The sequence below is a fragment of the Biomphalaria glabrata genome, chromosome 14, assembly GCF_947242115.1.
Source record: "Biomphalaria glabrata chromosome 14, xgBioGlab47.1, whole genome shotgun sequence".
Lineage (NCBI taxonomy): Eukaryota > Metazoa > Mollusca > Gastropoda > Planorbidae > Biomphalaria > Biomphalaria glabrata.
In genome coordinates this window covers 26,058,960-26,086,743 of record NC_074724.1, presented here as the reverse complement: position 1 = coordinate 26,086,743, position 27,784 = coordinate 26,058,960, and the positions used below count along the sequence as shown (strand labels likewise).

Genomic DNA, 27,784 nt, shown 5'->3' with positions numbered 1-27,784 from the left:
CAAACCGTTTAATTTATAAAATTAATTATGCAAGCGATTTTTTCATAAAAATACACCAATTCTAAAACAATTACGTAAATGTAAGGGAGGCAATGCTACAATATGCTAACAAAGATGGACAATTTTTGTGTATTTTCAGTATCACTAAGTCAAATATATTTTTAAAATGTACAGGAAATGTTTACAACAAATACAAATAATAGTTAAAGACGTTTTTTCTGGTCAACTAGCTGCTAAAATTAAAAGAAAACATTTCTGTTTGTTTATAAAGGCTAATAATCCACTTTGTATGTAAATATCACGCACATTTTTTTAAATGGACTTTTTATGCAGCGATTTTCGTGCAGTAGCGTAACGTCGCAACATGTTCAGGTGCTAAACCAATTCCTTAAACTTTTTTTAAAAATCAGATTTTATTTATTTTTTGTTTAGTGCCCCCATCCGAATAAAAGAAGCTTATTTTTGTGCGTTTTGTCTGTTGGTCGGTCTGTCCGTCACGATTAGATTTAAAAAACTAGAACTCTAAAAGCTATTGAAAATATGATTTACCCTTTAATGTTCCTCCCATAACATCTCAATAGTTTTAAGTATCTAAAATTGATTGTTCCGGATTTTTTTGTGCAAAACTAATCAACGCCAACAAATGTTTGTTTGCTCTTCTAACTTATATTTCAATCAATTTCCATGCTTAAACGTTGCAAAAACACATTATCAATAATATGTTGTTCCGTTTTTCATGTAAATAGCATATTAATGCTAAATCATAATCTCTATACTGACTTATATTTCATTAAGTGTAAAAATGTTCCGGATATTGTTTTATAAAACATGAATTATGCCTAATGATTGTTTGAAATCGCATAAGGCTTTTAAAAAAAGTAATTTACTAGAATTGATTACTGAAAATTACTTTTTAGACATTTAATTTTCTTGTAAAACATAACATAGAAGTTTTGTAATCGATAAAGAAAGTTCCGGATTTTGTTTCTTACAAATCGTCGCCAGAAATTTCCGAATTTATTTAAAAATCTACTAACGCCAAATAATTGTTTGAACTCCCTCTTCTAATTAATAAACAAATAATCTTCTCATTTACGAAATAATGTTTTTACGGATTTTTATGAAAAATATTTTAACTCACTACTCTCTTACAGTACATTTAACTTTCTACCTAAAACATTAAAAAATCTAATTATCGTTAATATTATGTTCCGATTTTTAAGGAAAACAGAATCCAAACACCAAAGTAAGGTATGAAAATCTCTCCACGTGGCTGTAGTACATCTAATTTTTATACGAGACCATCCAAAAAATTTAATTAACGGTATTACATTTATCTGAAATTCTCTTTTTCTTTTACTATTTATACAAACATTCGGAACAATCTATTATATAAACTTTTCAATTGTGTTCATACCTAAAAATTATTGCGATGTTTTGAAACGTAAAATAAAGGTTAATCAATTTTTAATAACTTTTAGTTGTTTTTTTTTATATCAAGATAACGGACAGACCGACTGACAGACAAAACGCAAAAACAATGTGGCTTTGATCCTTTTTAAATAATATCTATTAGAACTCAGTGCACCAATGTCTATGAACCCTCGTTAAATATCTCGTGTAAATAAAGACATTTTTTTTTATGGTACCGGTACTAGCCTATTGTGAGGTAATGGAATTTTTTTTCTTTGACGTCATATGAATGGACTCTTTAAATGTAATGTTAAAAGAACGCACTCGGTGCACCAATGTCTATTAACCCTCGAAAAAATTGCTTGTATTAATGAAAACATATTTTAGTCTAACTAAGCCGTCTGACGTAGTGTTTTTTTTCCTTTGACGTCACATGGAATGAATTCTTTAAATGAAATGCTAAAAGAACGCACTCGGTGCACCAATGTCTATGAACACTCGATAAAAGGCTCGTGTTAATAAAGGTGATTTTTAGTCTAGCTAGGCCTTGTGACGTAGTGTTTTTTTTCCTTTGACGTCATATGGAATGAATTCTTTAAATGAAATGCTAAAAGAACGCACTCGGTGCACCAATGTCTATGAACACTCGATAAAAGGCTCGTAATGATGAAGGCGATTTTTATTCTAGCTAGGCCGTGTGACGTAGTGTTTTTTTTCCTTTGACGTCATATGGAATGAATTATTTAAATGAAATGCTTAAAGAACGCACTCGGTGCACCAAAGTCTATGAACACTCGATAAATGGCTCTTATAGATGAAGGCGATTTTTAGTCTAGCTAGGCCGTGTGACGTAGTGTTTTTTTTCCCTCTGACGTTATATGGAATTAATTCTTCAAATGAAATGAAAAAAGAACTCGGTATAGTAATGTTTATTAAGCCTCGTTATGTGACTCGCGTTTAAAAAAGGAATGATATTTTGATTTAGATCTAATCTAGATTTTTTAAACTAGATCTAGATTTTTATTACAGTATATCTAGATCTGGATTTATATTCTAATTAAAATTATTTTAGAGTCTAGATCTAGAATTTCTAGATCTAGTTTAGACTAAAATAGACTAGATTAAGATGTAGAATTTCAATTTCTAAACTTAAAGTGTAAAAAAAAAGTGTAGATTTTCATTTCCAAACGTTTTGATCAATATTGTAATGTTTTAATATACTAAAACTAATCTACTATTTTTTTATTAAATTTAAATTTAAATTTACGGCAAATGAATCTTTGAAACATTATTACTTTTGACCATCGGATGGCTGCCTGGTCGTGCGGTTTGCGCGCTGGACTGTCGTTCAGATTTATGGATGGCCCAGGGTTCAAACCCTGCCCGCTCCCATCCCCCGTTGTCCTGCGGGAGGTTTGGACTAGGAAGTAATTATCTTCAACTCTGAAGGAACATCCGAAACGTGTAAAACATTTTACATCAAAATTAAATCACCTCTTGAATATTATTTGCGAATATGCAGATCCGACAGGGATCCGACTTCGACGGGGGCCGCCTCTGAGTTTGTGTAACACAAACTCTCTTTGTAATCTTGTTATTTATGTGTAATATAAGAGAGAGAGAGAGAGAGAGAGAGAGAGCAATGTTAAGGTGTTACTACTTAGCAAATCAGTATATATGTAGGTTGATAGCTGTTAACCCATTGACCTCTGACTTAGCAAATCAGTATATATGTAGGTTGATAGCTGTTAACCCATTGACCTCAGACTTAGCAAATCAGTATATATGTAGGTTGATAGCTGTTAACCCATTGACCTCAGACTTAGCAAATCAGTATATATGCAGGTTGATAGCTGTTAACCCATTGACCTCAGACTTAGCAAATCAGTATATATGTAGGTTGATAGCTGTTAACTCATTGACCTCAGACTTAGCAAATCAGTATATATGTAGATTGATAGCTGTTTATTCATTGACCTCAGAATTAGCAAATCAGTATATATGTAGATTGATAGCTGTTAACCCATTGACCTCATACTTAGCAAATCAGTATATATGTAGATTGATTGCTGTTAACCCATTGACCTCAGACTTAGCAAATCAGTATATATGTAGATTGATAGCTGTTAACCCATTGACCTCAGAAACAAGAGCCCTAAGACTTGAACATTACTCTAGTACCTATATAACATATGTCAGAAAAAAAATATGTGTGATTTTGATTTCCTTTTTTAGCGGCCCCCGTAAGGGGAAAAGCCGCTATTAGGTTTGTGCAAAATGTCCGTCTGTCCGTCTGTCCGTCTGTCCGTCTGTCACACTCAGATCTCGAAAACTAGAAGAGATATGAAAAATATTATTTCATCATTAAATCCGGCTTGAAAAGTTTAGGTGCAACGGCTACTTTTGGTTTTCTAAAAGCAAACCGTTTAATTTATAAAATTAATTATGCAAGCGATTTTTTCATAAAAATACACCAATTCTAAAACAATTACGTAAATGTAAGGGAGGCAATGCTACAATATGCTAACAAAGATGGACAATTTTTGTGTATTTTCAGTATCACTAAGTCAAATATATTTTTAAAATGTACAGGAAATGTTTACAACAAATACAAATAATAGTTAAAGACGTTTTTTCTGGTCAACTAGCTGCTAAAATTAAAAGAAAACATTTCTGTTTGTTTATAAAGGCTAATAATGCACTTTGTATGTAAATATCACGCACATTGTTTTACATGGACTTTTTATGCAGCGATTTTCGTGCAGTAGCGTAACGTCGCAACATGATCAGGTGCTAAACCAATTCCTTAAACTTTTTTTTAAAAATCAGATTTTATTTATTTTTTGTTTAGTGCCCCCATCCGAATAAAAGAAGCTTATTTTTGTGCGTTTTGTCTGTTGGTCGGTCTGTCCGTCACGATTAGATTTAAAAAACTAGAACTCTAAAAGCTATTGAAAATATGATTTACCCTTTAATGTTCCTCCCATAACATCTCAATAGTTTTAAGTATCTAAAATTGATTGTTCCGGATTTTTTTGTACAAAACTAATCAACGCCAACAAATGTTTGTTTGCTCTTCTAACTTATATTACATTCAATTTCCATGCTTAAACGTTGCAAAAACACATTATCAATAATATGTTGTTCCGTTTTTCATGTAAATAGCATATTAATGCTAAATCATAATCTCTATACTGACTTATATTTCATTAAGTGTAAAAATGTTCCGGATATTGTTTTATAAAACATGAATTATGCCTAATGATTGTTTGAAATCGCATAAGGCTTTTAAAAAAAGTAATTTACTAGAATTGATTACTGAAAATTACTTTTTAGACATTTAATTTTCTTGTAAAACATAACATAGAAGTTTTGTAATCGATAAAGAAAGTTCCGGATTTTGTTTCTTACAAATCGTCGCCAGAAATTTCCGAATTTACTTAAAAATCTACTAACGCCAAATAATTGTTTGAACTCCCTCTTCTAATTAATAAACAAATAATCTTCTCATTTACGAAATAATGTTTTTACGGATTTTTATGAAAAATATTTTAACTCACTACTCTCTGACAGTACATTTAACTTTCTACCTAAAACATTAAAAAATCTAATTATCGGTAATATTATGTTCCGATTTTTAAGGAAAACAGAATCCAAACACCAAAGTAAGGTATGAAAATCTCTCCACGTGGCTGTAGTACATCTAATTTTTATACGAGACCATCCAAAAAATTTAATTAACGGTATTACATTTATCTGAAATTCTCTTTTTCTTTTACTATTTATACAAACATCCGGAACAATCTATTATATAAACTTTTCAATTGTGTTCATACCTAAAAATCATTACGATGTTTTGAAACGTAAAATAAAGGTTAATCAATTTTTAATAACTTTTAGTTGTTTTTTTTATATCAAGATAACGGACAGACCGACTGACAGACAAAACGCAAAAACAATGTGGCTTTGATCCTTTTTAAATAATATCTATTAGAACTCAGTGCACCAATGTCTATGAACCCTCGTTAAATATCTCGTGTAAATAAAGACATTTTTTTTTATGGTACCGGTACTAGCCTATTGTGAGGTAATGGAATTTTTTTTCTTTGACGTCATATGAATGGACTCTTTAAATGTAATGTTAAAAGAACGCACTCGGTGCACCAATGTCTATTAACCCTCGAAAAAATTGCTTGTATTAATGAAAACATATTTTAGTCTAACTAAGCCGTCTGACGTAGTGTTTTTTTTTCCTTTGACGTCACATGGAATGAATTCTTTAAATGAAATGCTAAAAGAACGCACTCGGTGCACCAATGTCTATGAACACTCGAGAAATGGCATGTGTTGATAAAGGTGATTTTTAGTCTAGCTAGGCCTTGTGACGTAGTGTTTTTTTTTCCTTTGACGTCATATGGAATGAATTCTTTAAATGAAATGCTAAAAGAACGCACTCGGTGCACCAATGTCTATGAACACTCGATAAAAGGCTCGTAATGATGAAGGCGATTTTTATTCTAGCTAGGCCGTGTGACGTAGTGTTTTTTTTTCCTTTGACGTCATATGGAATGAATTATTTAAATGAAATGCTTAAAGAACGCACTCGGTGCACCAAAGTCTATGAACACTCGATAAATGGCTCTTATAGATGAAGGCGATTTTTAGTCTAGCTAGGCCGTGTGACGTAGTGTTTTTTTTTCCCTCTGACGTTATATGGAATTAATTCTTCAAATGAAATAAAAAAAAAAAGAACTCGGTATAGTAATGTGCCTCGTTATGTGACTCGCGTTTAAAAAAGGAATGATATCTTGATTTAGATCTTATCTAGATTTTTTAAACTAGATCTAGATTTTTATTACAGTATATCTAGATCTGGATTTATATTCTAATTAAAATTATTTTAGAGTCTAGATCTAGAATTTCTAGATCTAGTTTAGACTAAAATAGACTAGATTAAGATGTAGAATTTCAATTTCTAAACTTAAAGTGTAAAAAAAAAGTGTAGATTTTCATTTCCAAACGTTTTGATCAATATTGTAATGCATGGGCGTAGCCAGGATTTTTTTTCGGGGGGGGTTTTGGGGGTGGATTTTTTCTCCCCCCCCCCCCCCCGACAACCCCCCCCCCCCCCCGAGATTTTTTTTTTATATGTATTTATGTGTGTGTGTGTGTGTGTGTGTGTGTAAATAATCTTTATTGCATTCTGACCCTTCATTCTTTCGGAAGACGTTTATTGTGCCCTAGAATAGGTTCTTCCAAGAGTTAGTGGAAAAGTTGTAGATTCCCCGCCAATACTAGCAACGGGGTCTGGGGGAGCGCTAGGAGCTCCCCCAGCGCGGGGCAAAGCCCCGCCATCAAGCACTATTTCTGATATTGAAAGCCAACAAAATGCATATTCTGAGGTATCTACAGTGCATTTTCCTGCTAAATTTAAAAGTTTTATTTCAAATACCTAATGTGTTATTCTTACTGACTTAGACCCTCCCGCGCCGTTTGGCACATATGCCGTCAAGCTGTTTCCATAAAATTGTAGATTCCCTGCCATTACTAGCAATTGGGTCTGGGGAGCGCTACCGCGGGGCGAAGCCTACCGCCAAGCACTATTTCAGGTAATGAAAGCCAACAAAATGCATATTCTGAGGTATCTAAAGTGCATTTTCCTGCTATTAAAAAGTTTTATTTCAAAAACCTAATGTGCTATTCTTACTGACTTAGACCCTACCGCGCCGTTCGGGAGCATTTGACGTCAAGCTGTTTCCATAAAAATCTGTCACTGGTAATGTCTGAAGCCTCTTCCCACCTGCCATGAGGACCTCCATGAATGAGTGGCGTCAAGTTGTACTAGGATATCATTGCAACTCTTCTTATGCGTAATTCATTTTGTCGGAGAACATTTCCCGCAAACCTCATGCGTCGCTCTCTCACAATCTTACTAAAGGGTCGACTCCCAGTTCGGCATAGGATTTCCTTGATTTAAACCCGATCTCTATAACTGACTACTAAAATCTGTCTTAGCCATCTTTGTTGAGTCACATTTAGTGTTTTTCAATTTCGGCAGATGGCTATTCACTATAGTTTATTAAGGGAGCCCCTGGTAAAATGTGTAACCACTCTTGAATACGCTCTTGGAATTAAGTGACTGTAGTTTGCTTTAGATTTTATATTGGAAAGAGAAGTTTTATCGTCAAAATCATCTGTTGGGGGTTTTCCACTTCAAAATGCTCTGTATGGGGATCTTAAAATCAAAACCATCTGGAGGGATTTTAAACTTTAAACAAACGCCATCTGTAGAAGAGGGGTTTAAACTCAAAACCCCCGATTGGATTGGCTACGCTCAAATAATTTTAGTGTGTAATTTGCTTTTTTTTTTATATTGAAGAGGTATTTTTAGCATTAAACCCCTCTGAATGGGGGTTTAAACTCAAAACCCCTTTTGGCAACGCTCATAGCATTTTGAGTGCGTAATTTGCTTTTTTTCTTACACTGAAGATGTATTTTTTAGCCTCAAACCCCCCTGGCGGTGGGTTTAAACTCAAAACCCCTTTGTCTGTGTTCATAGATTTTAGTGTGAGTAATTTGCTTTTATTTATATTGAAGAGGTACTTTTTAGCTTCAAACTCCACTGGAGGGGAGCTTAAACTCAAAACCCCTTTGACTACACTCAAAACATTTTGAGTGTATAATTTGCTTTGTTTTTTTTATTATTAAAGAGGTATTTTTTACCTTCAAACCCCGCTGAAGTGGGGTTTAAACTAAAAACTAAATCAAAACCCATTTAGCTACGCTCATAACATTTTGAGTGCGTAATTAACTTTTTTTATATTGAAGAGGGGGTTTATCGTAAATTTTGGAGGGGGTTTTAAAATCAAAATCTCAACTGTGCTCTTGGAATTAGGGGATTTTTGTTTGCATTTTTGTTTTGTTTTGTTTTATAGAAGAGGGGGTGGGGGTAACTGCAAAAAACCCAAATAGGGGTTTTTAAACTCGAACCCCCCTGGTAGGGGGTTTTAAACTCAAAACCACCTGGTAAGGGGTTTTAAACTCAAAACCCCATTGGTTGTGCTGGGGCAATTGATGGTTTAGTATTAAAATCTCAACTTAAATAAACAAAATCAAAGCAAAAATCATTCACTAAATTCCGATCCTCCCCTTGGGGGGGGGGGATTTCATTTCGGGGGGGGGGGGTTTGAACCCCCAAACCCCCCCCCCTGGCTACGCCCATGTTGTAATGTTTTAATATACTAAAACTAATCTACTATTTTTTTAATAAATTTAAATTTAAATTTACGGCAAATGAATCTTTGAAACATTATTACTTTTGACCATCGGATGGCTGCCTGGTCGTGCGGTTTGCGCGCTGGACTGTCGTTCAGATTTATGGATTGCCCAGGGTTCAAACCCTGCCCGCTCCCATCCCCCGTCGTCCTGCGGGAGGTTTGGACTAGGAAGTAATTATCTTCAACTCTGAAGGAACATCCGAAACGTGTAAAACATTTTACATCAAAATTAAATCACCTCTTGAATATTATTTGCGAATATGCAGATCCGACAGGGATCCGACTTCGACGGGGGCCGCCTCTGAGTTTGTGTAACACAAACTCTCTTTGTAATCTTGTTTTTATTTGAATTTTTAGGAAATGTATTTTTTGTCTCAAATTTCGCATCAATTATTCAATATCAATTATAATAAAGTAATTGATAATATTCATTACAATTCAGTTCCTTTTTATTTATTAATGATTAAGTGTTGATACTTATTCTTATTTAAGGGCAACTTATTTTGTTGAACGAATGGGTAGTGTATTAGAAAAAAAAATGTATAAAGGAATTCTATTATTTACTGGAACGTAAATATTTCAATTCTTTGTTCACACACATGTTCAATACCTTGGGGCCTAATTAAATATATCGTCAGATATTTCAATTTCTCATTTTACTTTTATAAGTGACAATCTGGCTATTGGATTATTTAGAGCATACTTCTTGTTAATCAATTTTTCACAGATGGAACTCTCCAATCGCCAAGGAATTGTCAACAAAAAAGGACTATTTCCCAGCAGCCTCTTCTGGTGAAGTTTTACATAACATTTACAGCACGACATTCTCAATGAGTTCTATTAAAGTGGAAGACAGTGGAATGTATTCTTGTGAAGTCAATAACTCAGTCAGTTCAGTCAAAGAACACATCAACATCTCCGTGCTAGGTACAAACAAGTTTATTTCTTTTGTCGAGGATATCTACAACAGCTTTTAGAGACAAGTTTTTAGAAAAGGTTTGAAAACAACTGAAAACTTGACAAGGCCTCGACTGATTGGGAGACACCTGGGCCTTGTAACGTAAAGGTGTTGTTCTGACATTTGTGCTAACCGCACCGTTAAATCCATGTTGCTTTGCTGATCCCTGCAATCGATGGTCATTTTTGTGACTAACATCAGGGCCTTTGGCATAGGCAAATTAGGCAGCCGACAAAGGTCTCTAGTAGGTAGGGGCCTTGCACAGGACTAAACAAATAGAGTAAATATTGTGAAACTTTGATAAGATCTCAAACATAGTGGAGTACCATGACTCTATGTTAACATCTAACTCTGTCTCTACTATGGATATTGCGATACGAGAATTTCCGTTATTTGTTGATTTAGATATAGACACAGGGCAGGTTTTTATTAAATTGGGTAATTTTTTTTTATGTGTTTTTTTAAATTATTATTTTTTTAATTTCATTTAGAGCCACCAAATTCATTTCGCCTAAGGCCTCCATTTATCGAAAGCCGACCCTGCTTACATATATTAAATTACTAATGAAGTTATGTAATGCATACTTCCTATTTCATCATGTTTGGATTATTTCTTGAACTCTATTTAGGCCCGCCAAGCTTAGCAAATATACCTGGACTGAAGCTGACGCCTGCGTACTTCAGAGATTTCTCTCATAATGTTTCTTTAAATGTTTCGTTCGTCATCAAATCTTTTCCCGAGCCTTCAGTCGTGGCAGTAACGTCCACAGGAAATAATTCGTAAGTGTTGTGCACCTTTGATTGTTCTAATCTAATTGGTAGCTTTGAAAGGTTCCTTTGGCTTATGAAATATATACAACATTATTTATCTACTATTTATTCTTTATATTTGTTTTTTTTTATGGAAAATTAGTTTGTGAATGCTAAGAAGGTTTCCCATTTGATCAAGCCAAGGTGGTTGTTCTAACTTTGAAATCCTTTTTGGATAAATGAGATACAGAAAGTGAGCATCTTAGGGAAAGCTTCAATCCCTTTGAGGCAGCTCCATTCCCCTTTGAGGCAGCTCCATTCCCCTTTGAGGCAGCTCCATTCCCCTTGGGGTTTTCATTTTCTTGAAGATTTCTTCATTTCCCTTAAGGTAGCTCCATTTTCCTTCAAGTAGTTTTATTTTCCTTGAAAGAGCTTTATTTCCCTTAAAGTAGCATCATTTCCATTGATGTAGCTTTTTTCCTTTAGGTAGCTTCATTTCCTATAAGGTAGCGTTAATTATCTTAAGGTAGCTTCATTTCTCTTATGGTAGCGTACATTATCTTAAGGTAGCTTCGTTGGCCTTAAGGTAGCTTCATTTCCCTTGAGAGAGCTACATTCTCCCTTAAGGTAGCTTCATTTCCTTAAGGTAGCTTCGATTCTCTTAATGCAACTTCATTACCCTGATAGAGCTTAATTTTTCTAAAGCTAGCTTCATTTCCCTTGATACGTTAACACGAAGTCTGCCTTGCTAGTCTGTGTGGCGCTGTTGCTGAGTTTTTAAAAGATTTTTTGAAAGTCCATATATTTCGTGCTCTGGTCAAATCGTGTCTATACATTTCAATAATTTGTTCCTCCCCCACCCAAAAAAAAATTTACATAAAAAGTTACTCCTTATGTCTCTTGAGGTAAGCAGAAATTTCTAAAGTAAATCTTAAGTCGTTGCCAATCAGTTGTTATTGTAGTTTGATACTCGGCATTTTCCATCAGGCCATTATAGATGGCTACTGGATCTTAATTGTTTTAGTGACCTTAAGGTAAACAAACATAAAACTGAACACCTCAAAGTTTCATAATAGCTTGAAATGTGGTTTTATTTTGTAATTGTTCTCCTGTTCCCAGTGAATCGAGTCAAAACGAGGACATGGCAAGTGATGTATCAATAACAAAAGTTCCAAAGTACAAAGGAAAAGATTACCTGACACAATTCACCTTCAGTGTTATTCGTGTCATTGACATCAATGACAAAGACAGAACTTTCACTCTGACATTCAACAATTCTAAGTTTTCCAGAGATTTCCGGTTTATCTTAATGGATATAGGTAACAGTCAAAGATAAGATAAAATAGAAGATTTTCGACCTAAACATAACATTTCTGTCATTTATCTCTCTATATGATTCTCTTCATGGCTCAACAGTTTGGACACCAAGAAGTAAAGAAAAGATCACTCTTTTATTTCTGCAAGTCGGACTAGAGTTACCCCACTAACTTTGGCAGCGAAAAAAAAGAGGGTGGGGGGGGGGAGAACAAGTAATCTACTCTGTATTCACCCGTGACTAAATAGCAAGGCGGACTTAACCATTGTGGGGCCCTATGCGAAACGGACTTCGCGGGGCCAAGTTTGGGTAGGGATACTGATAATAAGTGAAAATTTGTTTGTATTAGAAAATAACTTCGTCTTTGCATCTTTGCATCACAAGTTCTGAAAGGGGAACTTTACTTTTCATGAGTAACTTATTTGTTTTCTTTGTGCGACTCCTTAAAAGATTCAGTGTTTGTAAAACTTCAACCACATCTTAAATGGAACAAAAAGTAAGGCGTCGTTAAGCTACCTCTACATGGGCTACCATCTCACTAAGTTAAAGGGCAACATTTGTAATCTTTCCTTGTCCTCAGACCCCCCGGAAAACAATGTGGTCAGTTATGTTCTTTATGTTTTCAAGTAATTAAGAAGGTACGTTTCCTTCTCCTTCTCATGTCCATCTCCCCTAAGCTTTGTACTTTTCTATATTACCTTTTTTTACCTTTACCTATCCCTTAGTGACGCCTTAGTCTGTTGAACCGTTGGGGCACCAAGCATGACTCGTCGACCGTCTTTCTCCATGTCTTTTGCCTTATTTAGAACCTCTTTTAATGGCAGGCTAGTCCATTCTTTTATGTTGTCCTCCCATCGCTTTCTCTGTCTGCCTCTTCTTCTTTTTTCTGGTACTGTTCCCTGAAGGAAGGACTTTGCGAGCCTCGAAGATCTAGTAATATGGCCATAAATTTTAAGCTTGCTTTTTTTTACTATAGTTAGCAGGTCATCATGGGGTCCGATCGCTGCAGTAACCCTGTCTCTAATCTCTTGGTTTGTGATGTGGTCTTTGAATGATATCTAGGATCCTTCTGTAGCATCTCAATTCCATTGCTAGGATCCTCCTCTCTAGCTCTGCAGACTCACAAGCATATAAAAATGTGGCCGTGACCAGGGAGCGGCCCTTTATATATATATATATATATATATATATATAAATTAGTTAGTTACAATTGATAAATTTGTGTGTGTGTTTTGTCATTGTCGTGGGAGACAAAATAAAAAGACAAAGTGATTTGATATAAACATTGTACAAATACTTTGGGCTTTTTTTTTTAATTTTGTGTTATGAAATGGAACACTCAATTACTTAAACTTTATAAAGAAATATTTTGACGTTTTTAATGTTGGTCACTTCATTGATAATGGTTTTGGAAATTCTATCGTTTCCCAGGTCCACCTAAAGCAGCGACCAACATCTCAACTCCGGACATTCAACATGACTCTGTACAACTTATGTGGAGGCCTGGGCCTAATTGGGGGCTCAAGCAATACTTCGGGGTGGAGTTCAGATGTCTAGATAATACACAAGTGAGCTAACTGTAGGCGTTTTAGTTCATAGATTACATCAGTGTTTCACAAACTGTATTCCGCGGAACCCTACTGCAATAATTAACTAGTTAGTGACCTCGTCAATTAATCTCTCTTAAAAAATAAGCAATAAGACAATATGGAATCAATTATCTTCAAATGTTCTTGCTTATTTCATTGTCTTTACTTGATTTGAAACAGTGTAACTCGACTTGGATGACTGCTATTCCGAATGTTCCAGAGCAAGCTACTAATGGCCCATGGACAAAGGTCAGCATTACAAACTTGAAGCCTGGTACAGATTACGAGTTCAGAATCCTATCCATCAATTCGCGTGGTTCCGTCACATCGGAACCATTTCAGCGAAGGACAGCAGAGATGGCCATCATTACGGAACTACCACAAAAAGGTTCTAGATCAGAATTTTATTCAATGCAAAAGAAAAGAATTTTACTTTATATTATAGATGTACATTTGATTAAAAAAAAAAAGAGTTTCTGGTTCAAGTTTTGAAAATTAATTTTGGGTTCTTAATTTACGACATTTGTTGACGTTTTCTTTCCTTTGCAATGTCGTAAAGTTTTCCCTTCTTTTTTTCTACTGGTGAAGTTTTAAACAGCTCCTGAAAGGCAGAAAGCCGCTTATGTTTTAGCGATGTCAGTCTGCCTGTCGCGTTTGAACCTTGAAATGTAAGAATGCTTTTTGAAATGTTATTTCACCACCACCTGGACCCTGCTCATATTTATTACAAAACGGATATTCAAAAAGGAAAAAAAAACTAAAAGAGAGTTAAGTTCCCTTTTCAGACCTTGCGACCTATGGGGCAGATGATGTAAAGGTCATCTCTTTCTGTAGCCCACGGTTAACGAGGGTGTTATGTGACCAGCACAACGACCAACCACCTTTAATTTCACCAACTTATTTCAGATACCGATCAAAGCAGGGTAGACTCAGAGGCGTCAAAGGATCCCGAAATTGAATGCTAGTTTTTCACCAGGATTCGATCCCGGGACCTCCGGTTCGGAAGTCAAGAATGTAGCACTAGAAGATGCTATTGTTTACGTGTAGCTCTCGGTAGCATGGAGTACCTATGTAGCTATATAAATCTTGTGGAAGTTATAATAGCGTTAGAGATTTAAATCCAAAGTCGTCAAATTTGTACTCAATTCCTCTTTAATTCCTTAGTTTTAGTTTTAGTATTGGTCTAGATGAGTTCAAAGGATTATTTTATTGCCGAGTACAAGAAACTAATTTGCTTTGAGCTCCTATCACTTTCCATGGGAAATAGACAAGTCTCTCTCTTTCAGGTTTCCTTAAAGAAGACCCATATCGAATGATCATGTACATCGGCATATGTTAAAATACAAAATATAAAACTGTTCGTGATTCGTATCCGTCAGCACCTCCAAATAAAATACTGTTGCAGTTTTAATAATTAACTATTACTATTAACGGCTATGTGTGAGGTTGTTTTAAATTCGTGTTCTATTGTTCTCTTTGTCTAGAAGAAACAGAAGAATTGAACTACGGAATTATTGCTGGAATAATTGCTGCTGCTGTAGCCATCATATTTATCACCATCGTTATCTACGTAGCAGCTCACAAGACAAATTGTGGTGAGTCCCATGCATTGTTTCATCTTGATTTTATCGATATTGTACTATAACTATTAGGCTTACTAGCAGAGGCGTGGCTAGCTTCCCTTGTTACCCGGTGCGGTCAATTAAAGAAGACGCCATTTCCTTTCATTTTTTTTTTCAGTTTAGAATTAATTTTTTGATATTTAACTGGAAGTTTAAAATGTTTGTTACACACTTTAAAAATGTGAATGTTTAAATTGTAAAGTTTTTGTTTGGTTTGGATTATTTATTCCAAAGCATCAAGAAAGAAAGATGGAACTAGATCTACATATGTCAATGTTGGAGGACTTGCTTTACGAGACAGTAGAAAAGGTTGTTTACACTATGGAAAAAGTCGAGTAGATCTAATACATCAAAGCTGCTCTAATTTTAAATGTCAAAACTCTAAACACATTTTCATTTAAAGATCAGAAACTCGTGTAATGCACAGTCTACTTTGATCTTTGATTCTAACATTTGCACTTCTAAATTTTTTCTTAACTGCAAATATCTATTTCTATCTATTCAAATGTTATGTGTTGGAATGTTCTGGGCACTTATATCCTTATTGTTTTAGTAGTAATACTGAAGTGGATAGCTGTAAGAAAACTGAATTTCCATTTGGACCAATAAAATTATCTATCTATGTCTATATCTATATCTAAAAATATTTATCTATATTTAAAAAGAGAGAGAGAAACGGAGAGGGACAAAGAGAGATTTATTTTATATATTGCTTTAGCATCGAAGCGTGGTCGAGAGGCTAAGTACGCTTCAACTTTGCTTGGCTTGGCTACCTAGGAAGAGGCTCGAGGTTCGACACCTGGAAAACCTTCTCTCAGATACTCCCCCCCCCCAACGGTCCACAAATGAGATTGGACCATTGCATGAAAATAGCTCTATATATAAGATGTATTTTTGTTCACCTTATGCTTCATTTTGATACCGGAAAGAGCTGAATTACTCAGCTTAGGGCAAAGTGAAAATATTCTCTGCTCTACAGGACGTGAGGAAACCCCTCTAATGTTAGTGGCATCTAAACCGAAAGTAAAGCGCAGCTTTTTATTTTCCCTTCAGAATGATTATGTGCAGGGTTAACGCCTAGATCAAGCAACAAATGTAAAAAGTGGTCAGTCCATAAAGATTGGCACATCTTTTTTTTTTCCTAACAGACAATGAATCTATTTAAAATATTAACCAACTATTCAGTTATTTTGTTTGATATCGAATAAGGGAAATAAATTCGACATTATTAAGAGATGTAGCTGCAGGCAACATTCCCACTGCATCACATTTCTCCACATCGCTTTCAATCTTTAATAAATGGGATCCGTTTTTTTTCCTTATGCAAAGGCGAAAGAAAGAAACGATTATTGTAATTACTTGAGTACGAAACTCCGTTCTGTAGGAAACACGGAAATCCAGTAAAATATCGAGATCTTTTCCATTAAATGTCGTAAAATAAAACACCCATAACAATCGAGTTTTTTATGTGACTGTTGTAACTTTCTAGTTTACTCGGTATTATACAAGAGGCTCAACCTTTCTGTTCGAAGACACGCACGGTGTCATTTTCTCTACACACATATTCTTGTCTAAAGAAATCTTTGCCTTAAAAATTCAATAATACCTGTGAATGCCATTAGAATGATTGGCACCGGTATTGTTTAACTTAAATGTCCAATTGTCTTATTTAGCTTTTTAGGTGCTGAAAAATCCATACATTTGGAGCTATATTAAAATACTTTTAAAAAAAAAAACAAAGCTTATCTCAGGAAATTTTTTTTAATACATCTCAATACTGTAGGAATAAGCTCCCTTTTTAATTTATTATCATTTATTTATTTGCTAACTAATTATTTTTCTGTATCCATGTATGGTTATCGACTATGAATAATTTTGCCAAATTTCGACATTGTTCTGAAAATGGGAAATGAAAGAAATAACGTGTACAAAATGTAATAAGGGAAATTACTCCACATATACAGCCATATCTCTCAAAAACTTACATTTATCTCCCTGTATCGAATTCTTGCTAAATTAATAATTACCTATAATTAATAAACTAATCGTTTATTCTAGTATTCTTTTTTTTTTGTGTCATGTACAATAAATAATTGTGTAAAGTCTCAACTTGATCCGAGAATGGGTGTAGGAGAAATAATGTGTACAAAAATTGTACCAGACAGACAGACAGAGTGAGTTGATTTCAGCTTTAAAAACAAAAACAAAAAACTTTACAATTCAAGCTCTCTACATAATACAAAACGTACTACAAAACTAAAGTAGCCTGTTAAATTATGTTTATTTTTTCGCAATCCAAAAAAATAATGTTCATATTTCAGTTTAGATTTAATTTATTTTTTGTTATTTATTTGACCTAACCATTAATGTCCTGTTTTCTATGCATATTTAATTAGGTCTTAGCCAAGGTGATACCCTGCAAACAAACGCACATACGTCTGATTTACCGAAGGTAATATATTAATGATAATATATAAAGGATATTTGTCTTACAATGAGAATTACACACATAAACAAGAACAATTTAAAACAAGGTTTCAAAAGACAGTTTGTGTGGAAACACAAACTCAAAATCGGCACCCGACGTGGTCCACCTAGGCAGGTTTCAATATTTTCAGAAAGAACATCCGAATGAAATTATATCAGACAAATGAGAGATAAGAATGGAGAAAAAAGGTTAACAGATCTTGTGTAGTGCCCCAACTTTCCCGCAGATCTAAAGGATAGGTGAAAGTGAATGTAAAGTTAGATGTGAACCTGGCCTAACTAGTTCCCCTTTCAGACCTTGTGGTTCCTTTGTTTTTGTGGCCTACTGTTAACGAGGGTGTCATGTAGCCAGCACAACGACCAACCGCCTTTAATTTTTCCCCAACTAATGTCAGGTACCCGTTAGAGCTGAGTGGCGCCCAAAGATTCCAAAGTTGATAATCCCAGTCTTCACCAGGATTCGAAACCGGGACCCCCGGTTCGGAAGCCAAGCGCTTTATCGTTCAGCCACCGCGCCTCCCCTGGCCTAACTGATGTCTTACAATTGATCTAACTGTTTTGTAAAATGTTCAATCTCTTATTCGAATCCTCGAAAGTAAATAAAAATTTCAGCAATTAAAACAAAAAGTTCAGGAAAATAAAGTTTACGAGATTGCTATTTGTTTTAAATTAGGTCTAATTTATAATGCATTCTAATTAGCTTTTTCTCTTTAAAAAACTGCTTGCACAACTGATTTTAAAAATTAGATTTTTCGCTTTCAGAACAAAAAAAAAGTAGCCGTAGCATCAGAACTTTGAATGGTCTAAAATATTGTGATGTCGGATTTTCAATATCTTTTCTAGTTTACGAGATCTAGACGGGACGGACGGACAGATGGACAGGCGGACAGACATTTCGCACAAAACTAATAGCGTCTTTTCCCCTTTCGGGGGCCGCTAAAAATACTTTTTTGAAAAAATAAAGCTTATGTTAAGTGTATCAATTATGTTGGATCAGTCATATAATTTAAATTTGTTATAGAATTGGACTAACAATAATAAATCTCTGTTGTTTTTGTTTAGTGCAAGTTCAAGCTTTTACCTTTCTCAAAACGTTAAATTCCTATTACTTGTCTGGATTAGTTGGAAATGAGAAAGGGGAGATGGTATAATATATTAGGGTGATCGCTTTTTAAAATGTATTTGTAATTTAAAAATAGGAAAAACCTGAATTCGAACTTGTGGGCTAAAGACTTTTCAGGCTTCTCAAGCCGACACTTAACAACTCTGCTAGCGAGAAGCTTATGAGCATGGAAGGTTGTAGAGTTAACTCTTGTTTCTAATTCATGTTTGTGTTGACCAAGCCTCTGACGACGACCTATAGAGGGGACGAATTCAGTTTATACCACCACTTCAGTCAAGTACAATTTCTTTCTCTTGTTCGAGATACCAAACGAAATAATTAGTTATTAATAGTTAATTAGCTAATTAGTGAATTTTAATATTGATTCTTGTGTTGTCAGGTAAAAGAAATAATTGTGCAACTTTTCAGCAGAAATGGGTGTGGGAGAAATAAAGTGTATAAACTTTTTTGACCATACAGAATGGGTGAATTGATATAAGCTGTATTTGCGTAGTCACGTGCTACACTGCACTTAGCCTTAAACTTCGAATTCGAAGATAATGAATTTTTTTTTCTTTATTATCATTATCATCATTCTTATTATTACCATTATTATTATTATTATGTAACCAATGCTCTCCTACAGTAAATCTAAAAAGTGATTATTTTCTGACATGATTTTATGTTGTTTTTTTCGGATGCAGGTGAACATTGAACAATTGAAATCTTTGTATAAGTTATCTAATGACTCACCTGAAAAAGGTATAAACATTTATATTAGACTAGTCGACCGGAGGCGTAGCATACGCCACTATTTTCCTATATGTTTTAACTTTAATGTTGAAATTTGAAACGTCTAGGCTCCCTACATATGAAAATAAATGACCTGTTTCTTTTTCTCTTTTAACAGTGACGCGAACAGAACAAGACAAAAAGAGTTTAAATGACTTAAAGTCATGTTAACTCCTTGAAATATACTCTAAAAAGTCACAATTATTTTTATTTTTTTTACTTTTTACCCTTTACTTTTACCCTTACAGTCGTTCAACGAGTACAATATCATCTCACATTACATCATCTAGTAGATTCTTTTCTTATTAAATTAGAGGTCTGCTAAAAATTATTACTTTGTACTTAACAATCTTCTACGTTTTGTTATATAGACCTTTGCTTCTATTTGTTTTGACCAGATAAAGCAACGCCAGAGAGCGCCAGCACAGAAATTGTGGTTACAACATTGTGATAGTGACTACAGTCGGGACATATCATGGCAAGTTTCCAAACACTATTGGTGATTTTGTCTCTTGAACTGAGCCATGTAAAGGACGCTCAATGCTGTCAACTCAATGAAACAATGCTACCAACTCAATGAAACAATGCTGCCAACTCAATTAATCAATGCTGCCAACTCAATTAATCAATGCTGTCAACTCAATGAAACAATGCTGCCAACTAAATCAAACAATGCTGCCAATTCAATTAAACAATGCTGCCAATTCAATTAAACAATGCTGCCAACTCAATTAAACAATGCTGCCAACTCAATTAAACAATGCTGCCAACAAAAGCTACAAAATAAAGGACTAAAAAATTTGATTCTGTCGTGCTAAAAAAGCAAAGAAAATAATATTTAAAAGAGAAAAGAAAATAGCCCACCAACGCTTCGTGTATTTTGTGCACCGAATACACCAAACAGCTTTCTATTTGTATGAAAAACTGAAATTAAAATTGTGCTGTAGTCTAGATTCATTTCAGTCGTTTGTGTTAATGTGTAAGTTTGTGTGTAATGGCTTGGTGCTTCATTCTTAGTCGGTGATAGGTCGTAAAATTGTGTAGGAGATCTACATAGTTAAAGTCAATCAAAGTAATATGCTCTTTGTTTGCACTATTAATTTTTAACATTTCTTTAAGGTTTTGTAACATTTCTTTAATGCTTTGTAACATTTCTTTAATGTTTTGTAAGTCATACTTTTAAGTAACAGAGCAGAAGAAGAGAAAACTCTAAAGAAACTTGGTTGCGATTTTATGAAGACTAAATTTTTTAAAAATGTAAGAGAAGGCAAAGAGGAAAATGTGTAGAGATGTTATAATAAATAGAAAGAAACACTTTAAGGACGTCCTATGTCTAGAAAGAAACACTTTAAGGACGTCCTATGTCTAGAAAGAAACACTTTAAGGACGTCCTATGTCTAGAAAGAAACACTTTAAGGACGTCCTATGTCTAGAAAGAAACACTTTAAGGACGTCCTATGTCAATATCTTTGTTGCCAACGAAAAGTTGAAAAAGTATTTTGGGCTACAGGCGAAAGAAGTTTGAAATTCGATTCTACAGAACTGAAGACGGCATAAAAATTATTGTATGGTTTATGAGAAAGAAACGTTACTTAACTGATGTGGTGGTATAGGTTGAATTAGTTCCCTTTATAGGTCGCCGCTTCAAAGTAATTTTTAAACAAACACTAGGTAGCCATAGAAACGTCTCAATATTACGATGTATAAGACCATAACCACGTTACTTATTTTGAAGAAGATCACAGATTCAGAACAATCCTATTATTTATGATGAGGTACCACAAATTTTCTACTCACTAATTTGGAAATTTAGTACATTGAACAAGAGCTGGTGGAAAAAAACTTATTTTGATAAAAATTAGTCAATAGTTTAGCCGGAAGAGTAAAATTCCCCTTTCAGACCATGCGATCTATAGGGCATATGATGTAAAGATAATGTGTTTCTGTGACCCACTATTCACGAGGGTGTTATGTGGTCAGCACAACGACCAACCGCCTTTGCTTTTCCCCAACGAATGTTGGGTGGACTCAGAGGCGGCCAAGATTCCCAGTCTACATTCAAACCCGGAACTCACGGTTTTTTTTTTTTATCGAATTATCAGTTCTTTAATTAACAATGAGTATGTATTACTTTTTTAAAAAAAAGGCTTTTCGCTATTTTATTTTTTTAAAGAGCATAACAATGAGCTGCTGCACTGTGCATCATATACCCTAGCTACGCCACTGCCAACCAGATAAAGGCACATTCCTTGTTCCATATGCTAGGACAAATTTGTACAAATGCTCCTTCTTCACTAGTGCTATTAGAGCATGGCGTGGTTGCCTGAGCCAGCCAGGGAAACCAGTGACTTGGCAGAATTTAAGTCATTGGTTAATGTTACGAGTCGCTGCTGTGACCTAGTTCGATTAGTTTCTAGAAGCCGAGGTCAGATCATAAAAGTCCAGAACAAACACACGTTAATTAAAGTCATCCAATCAGAGAAAGAGGTTAAGGGGGTAAAATCATACGTCAGCTTCTAGAAGGTCACAGTTAATAAAATAATTAGAAGTTTCTCTGATTCTGGAAAGTACGGTTTAGAAAAGTATAAATTAGGGGAAAGTTAATCGGGGTCCTCGCATTGTCCTGGCAGAGGAACAGGTCCTCGCATAGTAACGATTTCTTTTATAGTAACGGTCTTATGTTTAAATGTTTGCGGGTCCAGTAGTTGTTGTTACAATAATTGAATTTGTATTATGTAATTATTTCGGTTGTAAGTTATATCAGTTAAGGCTGTAATATTAGAATATTTATGACGATATTGAAGTCAGTTGTATTTGAATTGAGAATCTTCTTATGCATGTCATTGAAAGTAGTTTAATAAAGAAGGTAAAAGAGAACACAGATGTGTCTTCAGTTTATTATCAAGTTGTTTCTATAAGCTTCGGCCAGATGATTCTGTTTGAACCATAATTAATATTAGTAGAAGAATTATTTTTTTTTACCTTTACCTATCCCTTAGGCTGTTGGACCGTTGGGGCACCAGGCAAGATTTGTCGAAGGTCTTTCTCCATTCCTCCCTTTTTTTTTTTTTTGCCTTGTTTAGAACCTCTCTCAATGGCAGGCCCGTCCATTCTTTAATGTTGTCCTCCCATCGCTTTTTCTGTCTGCCTCTTCTTCATTTCCCTGGCACTGTTCCCAGAAGGAAGGTCTTTGCGAGCCCCGTAGATCTTGTAATGTGGCCAAGATAAATAAACAGAAATCATCACAATTAACATGCATGGCTAGATGCATGACGCGTAGGACGTAATCATGTTTTTTTTGGAAGTAACGTCTGGTTATATAATATAAAGGCTTCGGGAGACAACCCTGAGGGAAAGATCAGGAGCTGGTGACCCTTAGGCAGAGTGTGGCACTATAGATATTCCGTTCCTTTGGTCTCATCAACTGCGTGGAGATGGGGGGAACTGCTGTGTGGGTGACATCGTTCTCACCATAAACAATGCCCAGGCTTTCAACTCGCTCGTTCGACATAAACCATAGTCGCTCTACGACTGAAGAAGACCAATATATAAGATAAGATATTCACCCAAAAATTTCCACGAAAGTACGAGTTGAATAGAGATATTGTAATAAACAATCTCAAGTGCGCAATATTGAAAGATCCCTTTTGACTACTAAATACTAAAATTACTTTGACATCCAAGCAGACGACATAAAATTATAAATTTAGTAGGGCCATGTGTAGAGCTAAAAAGGGCGCGAAAATTGTTGTATGCTTTTCTAAACTACGTAGTTAATACTTTCGTTTTCTGTCCACCGGATACACTTAGGACGCCATTTTTGCTATTGCTTCTTGTAGATCATTTTACCGAGAGGAGGATGTCAGTAGCATTTTATTGTAATACAAAGAATAGAAACTATGCAAGCAAAACATTACCTTGTTTTCCAGTTTGTGTTTATATGGCAAGATATTGGTAAATTGTTTTTACTAAGTCCAATATTAAAATGTATATAGATCTAGACTAGATAACTAGGCCTAAAATGTTTAGGTATGAATAGATGTAAATGTAGATCTAGATCAAATCCCTGGCTATGTAATCTAAAATACATTAATGGCAATGTATTAAATTTCAAAGATTAATGATTAGTGCATTGATTCACATGACGAAGCAAATCCAGTTGTGGCCTACATATTTTGTCACATGTAATACTAATAGAGACAAAGCCATTGTAGGTCGGAGGTAAATTTAATATTTCTTTTCTTCTTTTTGCCTGTCTGTGACCTTTTGGCTTGCGGTCGGCTCACATATGGGATAAGGGTCGACCTAGTGAATCTATTACGATATGGGAAGCGCGGTCGAGAGGCTAAGTACGCTTGAGCTTGGCTTGACACCCGACTCGAGCAGAGTTGTGTTTACTGAGCGCCTAAAGGCAGCACGGAAAACTTCTTCCCAGATACCCCCTCCCCACACTGGTCCACAAATGAGATTGGACCTAAGCGCTATGAGCATGCTATAAGCATGAAAGTAGCGCTATATAAAAGCTATTATTTTAAATTATATCTTTATCTAGATCTGTATCAAAAACAATGCTCTTCGATTTATAGGATCAAAACCTGTAAGACATTATAAATTTATTTTGCTATATAAATATACATTAATATACTTGGATAACGACCGCATACCAAAACCAAATTTTTATTAGCGACCTCAGTGGAGGAAGGCGTAACAAATATAGAGTGGGATTGTCTACGAAAATCTGATTTTTGAACTGTGAACATATAATATTTACATAAGATTTTTACCAAATTATTAAATTTTTACTACCTTTACTATTTTAACTGTGAATAGACCTTGTTTTTAATGATTTAACTGTATAGAATTTAGCCCTTGTTGTGAGACCCAAAGAGAAGCTCTTTTAGAAGCCTGCTTCACTACACGTAAAGAAACCTTGAACAGACCCCCCCCCCCTGCGGACAACGGCCTTGTCTGTGAACAAAAAAAAGTGCATGTCGTCACTGGGGGTTGTGCGGTCATGTTAAACACTGCATTCATCCTTAATCTTCGGAATCGAGGTCGTTGCATTATTCTGTTGTGTTTATTTTCATATTTTGTACCTGTAGTCCGTATGCCAGAAAATCGACTTCCCAAACGACTTCTTAATGGGGAGCTTTGTGCAGGAAAGCTATCTCAGGAGGGATTTTTTTTTTTTTTTTTTGCAAACAGTGGCGTAGTTTCCATGGCGCGAAAGGGTTCAATGGACCCCGGGCCCAAGACCACTGTTCATTTGTCTATTTTGTTAATTCCCTTTAAAATGTCTTCTTTTAACAACGATTTTAAATAAACAGTTTTTAGGAGAACAACTGAACCCCTTTCCAGTAAGATATTTCTTTTGGGCCATACCTTTTTGTAACTATAAATTCGTCAGTTACTCTCTCTTTTTTTATTTATAGTTTCTAGTCAAGGTCCAAATGCCATATTTCGATTAGAGAATACTAATGTCAAGATGACTATTAAAATCACGCCAAACGTTTCGCAACCAGTCACCACCATCAGGCTAGACCGTCGCGATGGAAGCCCCACGGAAATTGTTGCCTTCATCTACTTAGGAGATTTCGGTTATGAAATTCAAACGGCTTATTCAGAAAGGCTAATTCTGACGACTTCAGCCCAAGAGAGAATAGTGGTGTTGTTTATGTCAGGGCTAAGACCCAGTGACGCAGGCATGTATCAGTGTTGGGATGGTGCCTTACAGGCTACAATTATAGAAAACTGTGGTCAGAAGCTGATCATTGTACGTAAGTAAATACTTTATATTTAATGGAACAAGAGAAAAAAAATATTTCACTTTTCATTTCCATTATTCTTTTACTACTACTAGCAAAAATAATTGTAAAGACATTTTATTCTGTACCCAGACAATATCTTTCCCTTGTTCGAGATAATTTATTACCATTAATTATTGAACTGGTTGGTTAATTTGTATTGATTTTTTGTTTTGTCAGGTAAAAGAGATAATTGTGTAAAATTTCAGCTTGATCCGAGATTGGGTGTGGGAGAAATAAATTGTACACACTTTTAACCAGACAGACAGACCGTGAGTTGATATAAGCTTTGTAAAGATGCTTTGGTTTTAAACTGAAAAAAAAGTTACCAATAATTAATGTAAAAGTTTGTTTTAATCGAATCATGTTTTGTTAGGTACAATAAATATATGTGAAAAGTTTACACTTGTGGCGTAGCTAAGGATTTGAGGGGGGGTGACCTCTTTAGGGGCCCCTGCATTTTGACATTCCACATCATGACTTGAGATAATGGAGTAATATTTAATGTAAAAACTAATATCGAACACTCATTAGGGGCCCCCTCAAGAAGGGCCCGGGGCTATTTTTTTTTATTTTGAATCCCCTCTGCCCCTCTAACACCCTAAATACGACACTGGATCCGATTATGGTTGGTAAGGAAATGACGTGTTTAAATTTTTTATCAGACAGACAGAAGCAAGACAGCTATTGAATTTATTTATAACATAAGTTTAAAAAATAGTATAACATATACTAGGTTCAATTTATTTTCTAAAGATATTTGTATACTGATTACAGGGTATCAGAGTGCATAGGAAGTATATACAAAATAATTAAAGATCGAAAGGAATTTCAAAGAATGTATTGATCTATACGTGATGTAAATTTAATTAAAGATCGAAAGGAAAATTTAATGTCACAGTGGTACTAATATAATTCAAGAAAGGAAATCAAAGAATGTATTGATCTCACAGTGTTGTTAATTTATTTCAACATCAAAAGGAAATCAAAGAATGGATTGATGTCACAGTGGTGTTAATCCAATTCAAGGAATGGATAAAGACGGTCGACGGATCTTGTGTGTTGCCCCAACGGGTCAACTGACTAAGGGATAGGTGAATGTGAAGTCATACACCGCAAGAAACTGTTTGTGCTTTGTGTAAAAGATTTTGGCTTTAAATTTGTACATTATTTTTTTAAAAGCATTCAATTCTATTGATCTGAAATCTCCAGGTAAACCAAATCAACCAATTATATTTTCACTGACCAAAGCTCTAAAAGGTAATACACTTGAACTCTCTTGCAACGCCAGTTCTACAAGTCTACCAGCAGACCATGGACTGAAGCAAGCCATAGTCTGGCGCGATGAACACAATACTATTATAGGTATACCCGCTGGAGAAAAGGTACCGTCATTCAAACTAATACTTTTTGTTTTAAAAATACCCCTTTTTTTTAAGTTGCGTAATGGTGGTATCTCTTTTTTTTTTAATTTTCTTTAGTACTTACGTGTATTTTTATGACCAGAAAGAGGCTACATGTTATTGAGTTTAGTCGCATGTTTTGGATGTACGCATTGGTAAAAGTGATGAAATTATTTTGAAAAATCCAGCAAGCTTTATGTTTTATTCAAAGAAATTTTTACAAATCAAAGAAGATCATAAAATTAAAATGCTAGTCAACTTTAGTTACACAATATCACAATGTGCATCCTCTGTTTGGGATTTCCCCATCTCAAGAAAACAGAAACTTGAACATACATAAAATAGAGTGGTGATTAAAGTAACACCATTAGTATAATCAGTAAACTCAGAGTTCCGGACAGAGGAATAAAAAGTCAAGTAGCTACAATACATAAAACATTGAACCATAATTTACAAATAGAAAAACTAAACTTAATGAAATACTCAGAAAGACACAAAGATAAAGGCACATTTCTTATTCCATACGCTGGAACAAATTCGTACACGTTCTCCTTCTTCCCTGGTGCCATTAGAGAATGGAATGGGTTGCCTGAATCAGCCAGGAAAAACAACGACTTATCAGAGTTTAAGATTAACATGCATCACTAGATTGACACACGAAATGCGTACGATGTAATTATCTTCTTTTTTAAGTAACACCAATAGTTGATAAGATAAGATAAGATTGGTGTTTAAGGGGTGTGGACTGAATAGATTCTGATGAAATCATTCGAATGAATATCAAGAAAATAAAATAAAAAAATACTCTAAAAACAAAGCTTATATGAAGCGTACTTGTATCAATTAGTTGTGATCATTCATGTAATAAAATTTGTAATTTTAAAAATAAATAAAGGGGTAATTTGAACTGATGGCTCAAGCCTTCTGCTAGTGGAGAGCTTATGAACATGGAAGTTTGTATAGTTATCTATTGTTTCTATAGTCTAGTACTATTTTTCAGGTTTATGTTCACTAAGATTCAAAACTACAACCTATAATGGGGACTAATTCAGCTTATACCGCCACTTCAGTCAATTACGATTTCTTTCCCTTTTTCGAGATACCAAACAAAAATAATTTATTACCAATTAACTAATTGGTTGATTTTGTGTGTTGATTCTTGTGTTGTCAGGTGCAAGAAACAATCGTGCGGAATTTCCGCTTGATCCGAGACTGGGTGTGGGAGACATCACGTATACACAACTGTTTACCAGACAGACAGAGTTGATAGTA

General features: G+C 34.8%; 2 protein-coding genes across 11 annotated transcripts in view; both read left to right on the top strand.

Moving 5' to 3' along the window:
• The window catches only part of LOC106072894 (hemicentin-1-like), a 42,184-nt gene extending 20,002 nt beyond the window's left edge, over window positions 1–22,182 (top strand). For 6 of the 9 annotated variants that reach the window (XM_056011072.1, XM_056011065.1, XM_056011069.1 and 3 more), the window contains 10 exons: window positions 9,418–9,617; window positions 10,278–10,428; window positions 11,518–11,717; window positions 13,145–13,281; window positions 13,483–13,690; window positions 14,787–14,897; window positions 15,159–15,233; window positions 17,321–17,376; window positions 19,218–19,275; window positions 19,704–22,182. In XM_056011072.1, coding sequence (XP_055867047.1) covers window positions 9,418–9,617; window positions 10,278–10,428; window positions 11,518–11,717; window positions 13,145–13,281; window positions 13,483–13,690; window positions 14,787–14,897; window positions 15,159–15,233; window positions 17,321–17,376; window positions 19,218–19,275; window positions 19,704–19,756 — 1,249 coding nt within the window. In that variant the 3' untranslated portion in view covers window positions 19,757–22,182. The remainder of the gene's footprint in view (window positions 1–9,417; window positions 9,618–10,277; window positions 10,429–11,517; window positions 11,718–13,144; window positions 13,282–13,482; window positions 13,691–14,786; window positions 14,898–15,158; window positions 15,234–17,320; window positions 17,377–19,217; window positions 19,276–19,703) is intronic. The other 3 variants (XM_056011066.1, XM_056011070.1, XM_056011071.1) reach the window with 3 other exon arrangements.
• An 899-nt stretch (window positions 22,183–23,081) lies between these two features.
• Window positions 23,082–27,784, top strand: part of LOC106072893 (hemicentin-1-like) — a 36,080-nt gene continuing 31,377 nt past the window's right edge. Inside the window, exons 1-3 of one of the 2 annotated variants that reach the window (XM_056011622.1) lie at window positions 23,082–23,259; window positions 24,738–25,082; window positions 26,322–26,494. In XM_056011622.1, the coding sequence (XP_055867597.1) occupies window positions 23,205–23,259; window positions 24,738–25,082; window positions 26,322–26,494 (573 nt within the window). In that variant the 5' untranslated portion in view covers window positions 23,082–23,204. The remainder of the gene's footprint in view (window positions 23,260–24,737; window positions 25,083–26,321; window positions 26,495–27,784) is intronic. The other variant, XR_008774930.1, reaches the window with a different exon arrangement.